The sequence below is a fragment of the Bombina bombina genome, chromosome 1 (assembly GCF_027579735.1).
Source record: "Bombina bombina isolate aBomBom1 chromosome 1, aBomBom1.pri, whole genome shotgun sequence".
Classification (NCBI taxonomy): domain Eukaryota; kingdom Metazoa; phylum Chordata; class Amphibia; order Anura; family Bombinatoridae; genus Bombina; species Bombina bombina.
In genome coordinates, this window is record NC_069499.1 from 1,279,216,365 (window position 1) to 1,279,232,404 (window position 16,040).

At 39.9% G+C, this 16,040-nt stretch overlaps 1 protein-coding gene across 1 annotated transcript in view; it reads left to right on the forward strand.

Annotated features, from left to right (window-relative positions):
- LOC128648613 (pyrethroid hydrolase Ces2e) overlaps nucleotides 1-16,040 on the forward strand; it is a 237,738-nt gene that overhangs the window by 89,302 nt on the left and 132,396 nt on the right. The window contains exon 6 of the mRNA XM_053701386.1: nucleotides 3,804-3,917. Coding sequence (XP_053557361.1) covers nucleotides 3,804-3,917 — 114 coding nt within the window. The remainder of the gene's footprint in view (nucleotides 1-3,803; nucleotides 3,918-16,040) is intronic.

Below are 16,040 nucleotides of genomic sequence, written 5' to 3' on the forward strand. Positions count from 1 at the left end.
CTGTTGACGGCATCACCATTTCGCCATCGCCCCAAGTCCGCTGCCTCGGAGTCACACTTGACTCAAATCTATCCTTCGTCCCCCATATCTAATCGCTTTCTATATCCTGCCGCAACCATCTACGCAATATTTCCAAAATTCAACCTTTTCTGAGCGCTGACACCACAAAGCAAATAATCCACTCCCTTGTTATCTCCCGACTTGACTACTGCAATAACCTACTCACTGGCCTTCCTCTTTCCCGCCTCTCCCCCCTTCAATCCATCCTAAATGCCTCTGCCAGGCTGATCCATCTTTCCCGTCGATCTGTATCTGCTGCACCTCTCTGCGAGTCCCTTCATTGGCGCCCCATTCACAGCAGAATTAAATTCAAAATTCTCACCCTTACATACAAAGCTCTCACCAACGCCACTCCCCTCTACCTATCCTCTCTAATACACAAGTATACTCCAGCCCGTCCACTAAGGTCCAACAATGACCTTCTCTTTGCATCTGCAACTATCACCTCCTCTCATGCTAGACTGCAGGACTTCTGTCGTGCAGCACCTACCCTCTGGAATACTCTCCCCTGTGTTGTCAGGCTTTGCCCTAATCTGTCTTCCTTTAAATGTTCCCTGAAGACTTTTCTGTTCAAGGAAGCCTACCACCCAACTCAATAATAAATTAATTTCACTTACCTAACATTTCCTTCATCTAACTCTGTATTAACATCTTTCCCAATCTTGCAGTCCTCACCTCCTGTTTCTCAACTACCTACCCTTCTAGATTGTAAGTTCCCATGAGAATAGGGCCCTCAATTCCTCCTGTATGTGTTTGTAAATCTTGTCCTGTCTCTTACAAGTCTTGTATTTTTTTATTTAAATTAATTGTATCCATGGACAGCGCTGCGGAATATGTCGGCGCTTCATAAATAAAGTATAATAATAATAATAATAATTATAAACCTATTAAAATAATCACAAAACACAGAATATATCATCACAATAAGTTTAATGAACAAAAACATTTGGTAAACAGCATTATAAACCTAATAAAATAATCACACAACATAGAATGTATCATCAAACTAAGTTTAATGAACAAAAACATGTTTTTACTTGCATTTTTCTGCAAACAGTTCTCTGCATTGTTAGCATGTTAGATAATATCAGGTCTGAAGCTATTCTATGCATTCCAGTCTGGACTAGATAAAAGGGAAGTGGCTGCTAGATCTTGTTTCTTTGAAAGCTGCTTGATAGCTCAGGTCTGGTTACAGATTTATTTCAGCTTGCTTGGCTTGCATATCTTTGTTGCAACACAAGCGGACAGCTCCACCTACTGGCCTGCTCTTATTTTAATCAATGCACTGCTTGTCAGTGCTTTTCAATAGCAGTCACATGACTGAAAAAAAGGGTGTTATTCTGAAATGGCGCAAATTGAACCGTCATAAACCGAGGGCCACCTGTAATTGATTGGCACATAAGCAGGCTAAAACAGTCTTCACATGGTCAAAATGCTGTTCTATTGAGGAAGAATAGATGAGGGTGTCATCTAAATAGGCCACTACATAGAGGTCAAATATGTCTTGAAATATATCATTTACAAACCTTTGAAAGGTTGCTGGAGCATTACATAGGCCGAAGGGCATCACTGTGTATTCAAAATGCTTGTAGAGAGAGCAAAATCTTGTCTCCTTTGTGGACCCTCACAACATTGTAATCACCCCTTAAATCAATTTTACTGAGGATGACAGCTGATCGGAGTCAATCCATCAATTCTGGGATGAGAGGTAGTAGATATTTATTTTGTACAGTGATGGTGTAAAGGGCTCTGTAAAACATATTCCTGCCCCAGGTGACTTGAATGGTCGAATGTAGTCTTTCTGAAGGTTCTCATCTTAATATTAGTTTAATACTTGTAATTCAGGTTCTGATAAAGGATAGAGAAGGCTAAAGGGAATTTAATTCCTTATGGGAGGGAAGAACATCAATTATTTTCTTTTCAATCACATCTTGAAAATCTTGGTATATCTCTGGATGTTGTAGATTGGCACTGGATGGGGAGATTCTCATTGAAAATGGAATGGATGTGAGGAAACAGACAATGGTGAAGACAAAACTGGGATGTGAATTTTACTGTACCGTTTTTTTAATAAATAAGAAGATTTTGCCTCCGTTATCAGGAGAGACCAAGTATCAGAGGAAATACAGGTGAGGACACCAAATCAGTGGTTATAGTCTCTTGATGTCCAGGCCCTTCAATGGCCAGTAAGTAATGGTCTTTTCTATTATTGACTCAGTTATTAGTATTGATCCATCTATAAGTTGAATGTGAACTGGGCTTTTCTTAGAGAGATGGGTATCTGTAATCTTTGAGCTAGTTGGGTATCCAAGAAGCACCCACTGGCTCCAGAGTCAATCATGACAAGCAAATTAACTGGATTCTTACCCTACTGCAATGAGATTGGTATGGACAGGTGAGGTTTTGAATATCTAGGCATTTGTTCATATTGTTAGACAATAGGGGAAGAGGCGGCGTACCTCTAGGAGTAGGAGATTTAGGCTTGGTTGCGCATACTCAAGATATATGACCAGGTTTTCAGCAGTAGAGGCATAAATTCAAAAACCTCCTTTGTTGTTTTTCAGAATCAGAGAGAAGGCCTCGGACACTTCCTATTTGCATAGGTTTTTCTGTGGAATTAACAGTTTTGGCTGTTGGAGGATGATAAACAGATCCTCTGCGGGGAGGATTATAAGATGCTTCCCTCTCCATCCGTCTTTCTCTGAGACGTCGGTCAATTTGAATGGATAAAAAATTATAAGGTGGCAGGAAATCCCACTTGTCCCTCCTGTCCTGTTTGAGAGCATACATCTTGGTTTGAGCTGTGGAGGCCTTAAAAGGGTCTTCATATTGTGACTCCAGACTATGCAAAAATGTATCCTAGGACTCAAGAATAGGGCTATGAGTGACTAAAAGATGATGAGCCCACAATTGTGGTTCTCCAGTAAGGAGAAAATTGACTGTGCATTTGTATGAATTTGAATTGTCAGTTTTGGTTTGCAATGAGAACAGAATGTGGCAGGAAGTTAAAAAAAATCCAACATTTTTATAACTATTACATTTTTCAGGCAACACAACTCTTGGTTCAAATATTGAGTTCATTCCTGCTTCTGGCATAGATACACTGGTAGATGTAGCAGGTGGAACAGGATCTTGTGAAATACATTGAAGTTGCTGCTTCAATTTATTTTGATTTTCTTGCAGGGCACGTCCTGACTGGATTACCACAGGTAATTGTTGGGTTAAGGCTCTGACTATTCCTGAGAGTTTCATCTTTTAAGGACTGAGTTATTCTGTGAGCGTTGTGATGTGTGGAAAAAAATACGCCAAAGGCAATATACACGATTTTAAAAATCACAAGGCTTAAATGATATATTATATAGCATTATACAATAAAATACATATAAATAAAGCATTGTATATATGTGTAAAATATATGCACAATCCCCAGCGCCTATAGGTGAATTATTGATGTCTTAATTTCACTATTGTATTGTAACAAAAGTGCTTGAGTTTGTGTTGACACATAAATTGTATTGCCATACAAAACTGTGTAAAGGGATCATTTACATTACACCCACAGAGAGGTATAGTAAACCGCCTCTCGGAGGGACTGCATTCAAATACTGATTTCAGAGTTAATTTGAAATAGAGTAAAGTTCTTGTGTAAACCTCTCTCTAAAATACATTTACTATTGTTGCATGCCAAAGATTTTCCTTTTAACGTTATTCTTTCATCCCATTTACTTTCTTTCTATTTTCAGATTATATCACCTTTATCAAAGAACTTGTTCCACCAAGCAATATCTGAGAGCGGTGTTGTTTTATTACATGCACTGATCCTTAGTAAAGTTGAAGATGTAATATTTTTCCGAAATGTAAGTTTTGCTTAATGTTCTGTTGGGATTCATCATACTGCAAAAAATGCTTGAAATTTGTTTTTTGAAACTTAAAGGGACACTGAACCCAAATTTTTTCTTTTGTAATTCAGAAAGAGCATGCAATTTTAAGCAACTTTCTAATTTACTCCTATTATCAAATTTTCTTCGTTCTCTTGCTATCATTATTTGAAAAAGAAGGCATCTAAGCTTTTTTTGGTTTCAGTACTCTGGATAGCACTTTTTTATTGGTGGATGAATTTATCCACTAATCAGCAAGGACAACCCAGGTTGTTCACCAAAAATGGGCCGGCATCTGAACTTACATTCTTGCATTTCAAATAAAGATACCAAGAGAATGAAGAACATTTGATAATAGGAGTAAATTAGAAAGTTGCTTAAAATTTCATGCTCAATCTGAATCACGAAAGAAAAATTTTGGGTACAGTGTCCCTTTAATTTCAAGTAATTAGGAAATGATCTTTATATTTTAGATATATCTTTAGAAGGTTGAACATGTCTGTGTGTCTGCATATATAAATGCATTAAATGTTTAAAGGGACAGGAAACCACAACATTTTATTTCATGATTTGGGTAGAACATACAAATTTAAACAACTTTTCAATTTACTTATATTATCAAATTTGCTTCAAACTCTTGTTAGCCTTTGCTGAAGGAGCAGCATTGCACTACTGGCATCTAGTTGAACACATCTAGTTAGCCAATCACAAGAGACAAATGTGTGCAGGCACCAATCAGCAGCTAGCTCCCACTAGTGTAGGATATGTGCATATTCTTTTTTTTTTTTTTTTATTGAAGTCATGAAATCCAAACAAAATACAGGGGAAAAAGAAGAAAAAAAAAAAGAGACAGTCACAACATATATCACATGATAGTACAAGGTTTTCCCCACTGAAAATATAACAATATCCAGCCTGGTTTACATAAGAGAAAAAACAAAGACAAAAAAGTTAAAAAATAACCATTTCACGAATCATAGTGGAGAATGAGGAAAACACCCTTATAAAGTACAACAATATTAAACATGATCTCTTAAAGATTAACTTGTTCTAAGATTACCCCTTATAACATTTGGAATTCAAAGATCAGTACTCTGCTATCATTAGTAGAAAAAAAATCAATATATTGAATATGGCAGAGCTAAATTTACTCTGCTATGAAATAATAATGTCATTTTTAATAGTAACCTCACTTTACAGAAAATAACCAGAATTGGATAAGTGAATAAAGCATAAAACACGTATTATTAATTATTAGACTCAAATAAATTTGTGAGTGCCCAGATATGTGAGAACAAAAAAAAATTAATTTAGGGGAGAAAATGGGGAAAATAAAAAAAAAACGCCAATCTCCTCTTCCTCCACTTTCCCAGAAAATAGGTACGTTTGCTGTGGTGTTGTTAAAGGGACACTGAAACCAAAAAAAAATATTTTGTGATTCAGGTAGAGCATGCAATTTTAAGCAACTTTCTAATTTACTCCTATTATCAATTTGTCTTCATTCTCTTGGTATCTTTATTTGAAAAAGAAGACATCTAAGCTTTTCTATTGGTTCAGGACTCTGGACAGCACTTTTTTATTGGTGGATGAATTTATCCACTAATCAGCAAGAACAACCCAGGTTGTTCACCAAAAATGGGCCATGATCTAAACTTACATTCTTGCATTTCAAATAAAGATACCAAGAGAATGAAGAAAATTTGATAATAGGAGTAAATTAGAAAGTTGCTTAAAATGTCATGCTCTATCTTAATGACAAAAGAAAAAAAATGGGTTCAGTGTCCCTTTAACAACTAATTAGTTTCTAGGTTTTGGAAGGGGGCGATACATAGTCGTTGGATACAATTGTCGTTGAACATACAAATTTAAAAAACTTCAATTTACTTCTATTATCAAATTTGCTTCAATCTCTTGTTATCCTTTGCTGAAGGAACAGCATTGCACTACTGGCATCTAGTTGAACACATCTAGTTAGCCAATCACAAGAAACAAATGTGTGCAGGCACCAATTAGCAGCTAGCTCCCACTAGTGTAGGATATGTGCGTATTCTTTTTCAACAATGGATACAAAGAGAATTAAGCAAATTTAAAAACAGAAGTTTTTTAAGTGTCTTAAAATTATGTGCTCTATCTAAATCATGCAAGTTTAATTTTGACTTTTCTATCCCTTTAATTAGGCTTTTTCCTATATTTCCATAAAATTACACAATTTGTATAAGACTATAAAACAAATGGGAAAAAAATATGACCAAATATTCAACCTTTTAGATTTTTTAAGTAGTTAATTATCAACTTACCTGTGCTGGCTTGAAGATATGAAATTCTAGGCAGGAATGACCACAACAATGAAGCTGGCTCCACTTCTGTTGCTGTAAGATAAGAAGTGTTCATAAACACAGGCTCAGGTGACTGCTGCTGGGCATCTGATAACTGTAATGTGCACTAGGAACTTAATTGGGACTAGCGTATTCTAGCACTGGCTGATGATGATAAAGACTATTAGAAATTAAAAAAAAAAATTCTCTAGATCTCACTAACTATAGGACCTTCAATGCACACTCTTAAACAACATTACCTTCTCACACACGTTCAAAATAGAAATTAATTCAATTAAAGTATAGACAGAGTGGCGCCCATATAGCATATGGGCTGAAGATAGATAATATTATATATAAGGATGACTCAACTATCCATACACTGCATGTAAATATACTTAAAAATATAATATACAAAATATATATATAAAAATCAGCAATCTCCTAATATCATATGTATATATACGCTGTATAATGCACTCTAAAAAATATCTCTTAATCAAACATAGATAAAATATAATTTAATACATATAAAACACAGTATTACAATATCCTCTAACTATTGTTGTGGCCACAACTGCTAAAAAATAATAAGGAATATTCCAAAAAATATACAAAATTGTTCCAGATAAAATATTGATATATGTTGTAGCTGCTAAATAACGGCTAGATTTAGAGGTCTGCGGCCAAAGGGGTGCGTTAGCTACGTGTGCTTTTTTCTCCCGCACCTTTTAAATACCGCTGGTATTTAGAGTTCACAGAAGGGCTGCGTTAGGCTCCAAAAAAGGGAGCTTAGAGCATATTTACCGCCACTGCAACTCTAAATACCAGCGTTGCTTACGGACGCGGCCAGCTTCAAAAACGTGCTTGTGCACGATTCCCCCATAGAAAACAATGGGGCCATTTGAGTTAAAAAAAAACTAACACCTGCAAAAAAGCAGCGTTCAGCTCCTAACGCAGCCCCATTGTTTTCTATGGGGAAACACTTCCTACGTCAGCACCTAACACTCTAACATGTACCCCGAGTCTAAACACCCCTAACCTTACACTTATTAACCCCTAATCTGCCATCCCCGCTATCGCTGACACCTGCTTATTTTTTTTAACCCCTAATCTGCCGCTCCGTACACCGCCGCAACCTACATTATACCTATGTACCCCTAATCTGCTGCCCATAACACCGCCGACCCCTATATTATATTTATTAACCCCTAATCTGCCACCCCTGCTATCGCTGACCCCTGCATATTATTATTAACCCCTAATCTGCCGCTCCGTATACCGCCGCAACCTACATTATAACTATGTACCCCTAATCTGCTGCCCCTAATACCGCTGACCCTATATTATATGTATTAACCCCTAATCTGCCCCCCACAACGTCGCCGCCAGCTACCTACAATAATTAACCCCTAATCTGCCGACCGGATCTTGCCGCTACTCTAATAAATGGATTAACCCCTAAAGCTAACTCTAACCCTAACACTAACACCCCCCTAAGTTAAATATAATTTAAATCTAATGAAATAAATTAACTCTTATTATATAAATTATTCCTATTTAAAGCTAAATACTTACCTGTAAAATAAACCCTAATATAGCTACAATATAAATAATAATTATATTGTAGCTATTTTAGGATTAATATTTATTTTACAGGCAACTTTGTAATTATTTTAACCAGGTACAATAGCTATTAAATAGTTAATAACTATTTAATAGCTAAAATAGTTAAAATAATTACAAAATTACCTGTAAAATAAATCCTAACCTAAGTTACAATTAAACCTAACACTACACTATCAATAAATTAATTAAATACAATACCTACAATTATCTACAATTAAACCTAACACTACACTATCAATAAATTAATTAAATACAATACCTACAAATAAATACAATTAAATAAACTAACTAAAGTACAAAAAATAAAAAAGAACTAAGTTACAAAAAATAAAAAAATATTTACAAACATTAGAAAAATATTACAACAATTTTAAACTAATTACACCTACTCTAAGCACCCTAATAAAATAACAAAGACCCCCAAAATAAAAAAAATGCACTACCCTATTCTAAATTCAAAAAGTTCAAAGCTCTTTTACCTTACCAGCCCTGAAAAGGGCCCTTTGCGGGACATGCCCCAAAGAATTCAGCTCTTTTGCCTATAAAAAAAACATACAATACCCCCCCCCAACATTTCAACCCACCACCCACATACCCCTAATCTAACCCAAACCCCCCTTAAATAAACCTAACACTAAGCCCCTGAAGATCTTTCTACCTTATCTTCACCATGCCAGGTTCACCGATCCGTCCACCGAAGTCTTGATCCAAGCCTCCGAAATCTTGATGCAAGCCCAAGCGGGGGCTGAAGAGTGACGTCCATCCTCCGGCTGAAGTCTTGATCCAAGCGGGCAGAAGAGGACATCCAGACTGGCAAACATCTTCATCCAAGCCGCATCTTCTTTTTTTTTTTTTTAAATATTTTTTATTATTAATAATAAAGTTCAGGAAAATAATAACATACAATGCTATGCAAGACAAATAATAGAACCACATACATGTTACAGATGATTTTGTGAAGAGAGGTACAATAAGAGTATTTGGTCATTCTGATGAGACATAGCTCTATATGCACTAAACCTTTCTTTAACTTTTCTACAATGAACTGTCCACGCATTAAATGGCCGGCGGGTCATCTCAGGACTCTTTAGGCCATAAGCAACTGGTATATGCACCAACAACTAGAAAAAAAAACGAGTGTATTTGAAGAGAACAACCTCAGAGTAAATAGGAGTGGAAAAGAGAGGGGAAAGAGAGGAAGAGGGGAGAAGAAGAAAAAGGACGCGTAGGGCCTGCAACTGTCAATCTTACTCACTACATAATAACAGAATCAGCTCAGATGTTTCCACATTTCCCAGATTCCCGAATGTAGAGATATTTTGTTATGTTGAGTAAAAATTGGGCCTTCCATTATTTCTAGATAGGTCATAGTTTTAACTACTTCCCCCCATGTGGGTGGTGTCTGCTGCCTCCATAGACGCGCTATGGCTAATTTGGCTGAGATAAGTATATATACAGAGAGTAAGGCCTCTGAGGCCGTGGCTGTGTCTATGTTTAGATGTAGCAGGGCTGTTTGCGGGGAGGTTTCTAAGCAGGGGAGTAGATTCCTGCATTTGTGCGAGACTGTTTGCCAGAAGGGGGCCAGTTTCGGGCACTCCCACCATATATGAGCTGGCGAACCCACCATCCCGCACTGTCTCCAACATAACGGAGAATTGGTCTGGGAGATTTTGTATAGTCGGAGTGGGGTGAGATGCCATTGAGTACATACTTTAAGATATAACTCCAGTAGAGTAACACAGTGGAGAGCTTGCTTGGTTAAAGCCACTGCACGGGCCCATACTTCTTGTTCAACTCTGAAGTGGAGAGCTTTTTCCCAGGCCAGCGTGTACGCTGACCTGTAGAAAGTAGGGGAATTCATCAGATCTCTGTAAGACACCGATAGTGATCTGGGTGTCTTCATGTTATTGCTCCATCTTTTTTCCCACACAGTGGGCTCTCTGGGAGGCTGGTTCAAAAATCCCCAAGATTTTAATAAGCTTTTTAGCCTCCAGAATTCAAATAGGAGAAGTTGGGGCGGATTGTAAGTATTAACAAATTGCGCCGCTGTGATGAATTGACCATTAATAAACAAGTCTGCCATGCAGTGAATACCATGGCCCTGTCACAGATGGGGGTGGGAACCTCTAAGGGCCGCTAGCAGGCCCGTCAGAGAATGGACGGGAGAGGGGTGAGGGGCGATCTGAGGGAGAGAGCGCAATCTGTCCCATAGTCGGAGGGCGTGAGAAATTATCACATTCTGAATTTTGTTAGATGACCTAATGTGCTTGGGTAGCCAAATAAGGTCTTGTAAGGTGAGTGGGCCGGGGAGCATAGCTTGCTCCAGAGTTTGCCATTTATTTTTGTCGTCAATAATCTTCCACGCTAGAACATGGGAAAGTCTAGAAGCTTCCTGGTAATAGGCTATGTTAGGGGCGCCTGCGCCCCCACTCAAGAGTGGTTGTTGAAGTAATCTGGTGGCAACCCTAGGAGGTTTGTTTTTCCAGATGTACTTATTACATATTTGCTGAAATTTGACGATCAGAGACTTGGGAACAGGGATAGGGAGTGAACGAAATAAGTATGTGAGCTTGGGGAGTAGGAGCATCTTAAATGCAGCAATACGCCCCAGCCAAGAGATGCATGGAACACTCAATTTATCAATGCTAGACTGAAACTGCTGGAGGAGAGGGTAGAAGTTGGACTCAATTATAGTGGGAATGCTACAAGAGAGATAGACTCCAAGATGCTTTATCCTCTGCTGAGACCAGTTAAATGGGTACCGGCGCTGAAGTTCTGCAAAGTCAGCTGCTGGTATATTGATGGTATAGGCCTCTGTCTTGCTGATATTGAGCTTGTAATAGCTAATCTGTCCAAACCGATCCAGCAACTTAAACAGTGCTGGGAGGGAGTGGAGAGGATCTCTTAGGAATATGGTTAGGTCATCCGCAAATAGGGCGGTTTTTTGAAGGGTGCCCTCCAGTTCTATACCCCAGATTTCAGGGTTATCTCTAATCGCCTCAGCCAGAGGTTCCATAACTAGGGCAAAAAGTAGCGGGGAGAGGGGGCAGCCCTGTCGTGTCCCGTTAGTAATCGGGAAGGTTGGGGATCGGAACCCCAGGCCTCTCACCGATGCCGAGGGGGCCACATACAAGGCTTTGACACAAGAGCTAAAACCCGGCGGAAAACCGAATTTGCTGAGGACCTCAAATAGATATGTCCAGTTGACCCTATCAAAAGCCTTTTCGGCATCTAAGGCTAGGGTCGTGCATGGGAGATTTCGTCTCTTGGTTTCGAAATATATGTTAAGGATCCGGCGGGTATTGTCTGGCCCCTCTCGGCCTGGAGTAAAGCCCACCTGGTCGCCATCCAATAGCGATGAGAGAACTTTGTTTAATCTAAAGGCCAGTAGCTTCGCCAGCAGCTTCACGTCTACGTTAATCAGCGAAATGGGGCGGAAGTGTTCACATACATTAGGGGTTTTACCTGGCTTCGGAATAGTTACTATGGTCGCCTCTAGTAGCTCTGTCGGTAGGGAGCTAGACTGTCTAGCTAGGGAGCAAACTCTATTAAGGAGCGGTGCTGACTGAAGGTGGAACGATTTGTAGAAAAGAGCTCCAAAACCGTCAGGGCCCAGAGCTTTGTGGGATTTAAGGGACTTAATGGCATAGAGGACTTCTTTGGTGGTAAATGGAGCATCAAGCAGATTTCTCTGGTCCTCCGAAAGAGTCGGTAGAGAGAGGGTGTCTAGAAAGTCCCGAATATGCTGTGCGGTCGGGGCAACGTGGGCAGGGGTATTGGCTAGATTGTATAATGAGGAGTAATAGGAAGCGAAGGCTTTCCCTATGTCTGCTGGGAGTCGAACTGCTCCCTGGGGTGTATTGAGGTATGGGATACGAGCTTCAGCAGTTCTTTGTTTGAGTTTGTTGGCCAATAGTCTATCCGCTTTGTTTCCTTTGGCATAAAATGCCTGTTTGAACTTCTGAATCTGTGCTTGGTGCTTTTTTAATTCTATGGCTGCGATTTTTGTTTTAGTGGCTTCAATTTGGGTGAGAACCTGGGGGTCTAATGACGCTACATGCAATGCATTCAGGTTCCTCAGAGAAACATGGAGCTGGGCAAGCGAACTGCCCATCTTTTTCTTGTGCTCCGTGTGCAGTTTAATGAATACCCCTCTGAGGTATGCCTTGAGAGTACTCCACAGGCAAAAGTCATTAACCGCACCGTTGTCATTTACGCTTAGGAATTCGGAAATCTCTTTCCGGATTAGTGTGACTTGTTCAGGACTGGAGAGGAGGTGTTCTGGGAGTGTCCATGAGGATCTGAAAGGGATACTGTTGGGGGTTTTCAAGATAAGCTGAACCGAGGAATGGTCAGACCAGGTGCACTCAGGCATGAGTACCGACTGGACCGAATCCAAGAGTCTGGGTTCACAGAAGAAATAATCAATTCTGGTGTAGGTGTTGTGTACTTTAGAGTAAAAGGAATAGTCCCTAGAAGAGGGATGGTGGGAACGCCAGATGTCGAACAGATTATGTTGAGCCAGAACATTGTTGAATTGTTTGGCATTTCTAGTGGTTTGTTTGTCACAGGGTTTGAGTTTGGGAGAGCGTCTGTCTAGTATAGGGTCTAGGAGCATATTAAAATCCCCCGCTAGTAATAGGTTTTGGGTTTTATGAGAGGTCAACAGTCGTAAAAACTTTCTAAAGGCTCGTATTTGTCCCGAATTTGGGCCATAGTAGTTGGCTAGGGTATATGGAGTGTTATCTAGTCTACAGGTCAGTATCAGAAATCTACCCTTTGGGTCCTTATAAGTTTCTAATTTCTCAAAGAGTATGGATTTGTGTATCAAAATAGCTACTCCCTTCGATTTCCCTGAGAATGAGGCTGTCTCCACTACTGGATATTGCTTACAATGTAAGGGTATAGGGGTACCATCCGCCCAGTCAGTCTCCTGGAGAAAGGCTATTTTAGATTTAGTGCGTGTTAGGTAGCTAACTAATCTGCTTCTCTTGTCAGGAGTATTGAGCCCTCTAGTATTAAGTGAAGTGCAGGTAAGGGACATGTTGAAACAACGTTTGGGGGAGAGGGGGTAGAGAAGAAGTAGTAGACAAGAAGAGGGGAGAGAGGGAAGAAAAAAAAAAAAAAAAAAAAAAGGGGGAGAGGGAGGAAGAAGTTAGAACTAGCAAAGGAAGAGGGGGGGAAAGAAAAGTACCAGAGTGAGGGAATAAGAGCAGTAAGAGGTTGCTTGTTTTTGGACTTCTGGTAAATTCCAGATAGGTGCAACACTGAGTACAATTTATAACAGTCCAAATGGAATGTAAAATAGAAATTGCGGTATAGTCAAGGGAAACCGCTTTAATCGCCTTCCCTAGTAAGGGAGGTACATTAGAGTAAAAGGGAAAGGGGGCTAGGGTCTATGGGGGGGGGGATGCGACACTCAGTATAGTTTATGGCAGTACAAATGAACTGCAAGATAGATATGGCGGTGTAGTTAAGAGAAACCACTTTATATTGGAGAAGGGGGGAAGGGGACTTGGGTCTATGGGGGGAGGGTTGTTAAGATTTTTAAGTAATTTACTGTTAACAGCGGGCCATGCATAGGGGGGGCCGGCCGCACACTAGCTATATGATGAATGATATATGATATTAGGGGGTGATGGGGGACCAAAATTGGAGTGAAGGCCTTATAGCCTGTCAAGTGAAAAAGTTACAAGATACTTTAAAGTTATGTGACAGTGATAACAAAAAACATTCACTAAATATGTGGAAAAAAAAACAGTAACTCTATATATAAAACATCATTCAGAGTACTAATCTATAAATAACAGCAATGTTTCACTGAAACTAAAGGTATGGAGATCAAAACTTAGGTTATCGGCCCTATGGCCTTCACATAAGAAGAATATATAACAGTGGAGATTGTGTAACAGTGATAATATATAGTAAACAGGAAACAAATAAGAGAACATTAATTACACAATTAGTACTTCGTTAGAATTGTTAGCAGTTGAAACATCGTAAAATGAGAACTGGGAGTCAGCTTGGCATTGCATTGCGGAACTCTAGTTAGGTAAGCATCTATGGGACATTAAAACGTAGGGTGTGCGCTGAGCTGCAATATTTTTCACACTGCTCTTTAAAATAAAAACCCTGCGTATAATCTGTATAGTTGTAGTTACGTTTACAGCTAGTGGATTGGGGGGATATGACAGTGATAGTTTGCTGTGTTACACTAAATGATGCTAACTTTGTTATAATTAGGCTCTTATCTAGGAGCTCAATATACGTTGTCTATGAAAGTTACCTTCTGCACATGTAAACCATCAACTCTGTCTACCCTGCTTCCTCTATCACTAAAGGGTGCTGTGTTCAGGTCCTATGGGCTGAGCTGCCAAATTACATAAAGGGCTGCCTAGGCTAGTACCATGTCTAAATATGCTGTATATGATTTTGAGACTGGTATCATCAGTCATAGTCATGATTGCTAGATACGTAGGAGATGCGCTCCGGTTGGGCCCACACCGAGCATTCGAAATCTATATATTAGTATGATCATGACTGATAGGGGTAGGCAGTGAGCAATTTACCTGCGGGGTCTAGGCTATAGGTCGCTGCACAGCTAAGACAACGTTGTTATTTTTAAACAATAACGGTAAATGATAGGCAAGGAAGTCTCTATTAAATTATAAAAACATTAGAAAGAGCATTATAAATGAATTATAAAACAGTAAAATCAAAGGAAGATACTTATTGTCCAGAGTCCACTAGAGACAGCACAAAAGTCCAAAGAGTTCCAGGTAAGTTGAAACACAGTCCTTCACCAAACATACGGACAGTGTCTCACAAAAACTGAACATGCCAAGCAGACTTCAGGTTACAGTCCCATCAGTATATCCTAGGAAGTTGGTGAACCAGATCTGTGTCTCTGAGGCAGAATGGACCAATCCTGATTCTCATGTCGCTTCTGTGGTCCAAAGCCTCGAAAAGAGGGAGTTGACCGGTCCTGGAGCCTTGAGGTCCCTGCAGCACCCTGTCGGTCTGCAGAGGTGGTAGAGGCAGTCCATTCTGTTGCTGAAGCACTTAGCTGGATTTGCTTAGGTTGAAGTTTATCTTTTTCTTTATCTTTATGGGTAGGATACAGATTCCACATTTTTAGAAGCTCATATCCTCTGGTTGAAGTCTGTACAGTGAACATCTGGTTGTTTCGGAATATTAACAACTTTATGGGGTAACCCCATCTATACCTGATTTCATTTTTCCGTAATATGGAAGTAATTTCAGTGTAAGTCTTTCTCTTTTGTAAAGTCCTCGCAGATAAATCGGGGAAGATTTGTAGGCCTTTGAATTTGTCTGGGAGGGAAGGTTTCTGAAAGTGCGCCCTCTGGATTCTCTCTTTGTAGGTGAAATAGTGAAGCCGGACTATTGTATCCCTTGGCTGATCATCCGAAAGGCCCCTGGGCTTGAGCGCGCGATGCGCACGGTCTATTAAGGCTTCTATATCTGTTGCAGGTGGGGCTAGCACATGAAACAGTTCTTTTAGATATAGATGTAGGTCAGCTGCGGAGACAGTCTCGGGGATACCTCGGATCCTAAGGTTGTTCCGCCGAGATCTGTCTTCCAGATCAGCTATTTTGTCATCTACAACTTCAAAGTAATCCGCCAAGCGCTGCGTGTAGGATTGCAAATTAGAATGTTCTACAGCTGCATCCTCTTGCCTTCTCTCCAGGGTGTCTATTCTTTCGTTGGTACATGAAATCTCTTTTTTGAGTTCAGCCGTGGAAGCTGCCATTTGGGCTGTGAATGAAGCATGATGTTTGTCCAACAGGGACTTTAGAGAGTCCATAATGAATGAGGGAGTAACTGTCTCAGACGGGGCTTGTTGGAAATTCTGCATAGCCGCCAATGTAAGTTCTGAGGAATCAGATCTGGGGGAGTCTGGGGGCTCCAAATCACTCTGTGGAGTCCCTCCAGAGGGCCCAAAATGATCCATTACAGTTTTTTTTGGTAAAAAAGGCTGCTTGTTCTTTTTTCCCTTCGCTGACTGCGACATGTTGGATAGGAAGTAAAATGTATACTCTGTGATGGGGGTCCTTGAAGAGGATATGTCCAGAAACGCCAAGGTGTTTCTCCTTAGGAGGTGCTATAAATCACTGTGTGGTAGACAGGCCTAGGTGGC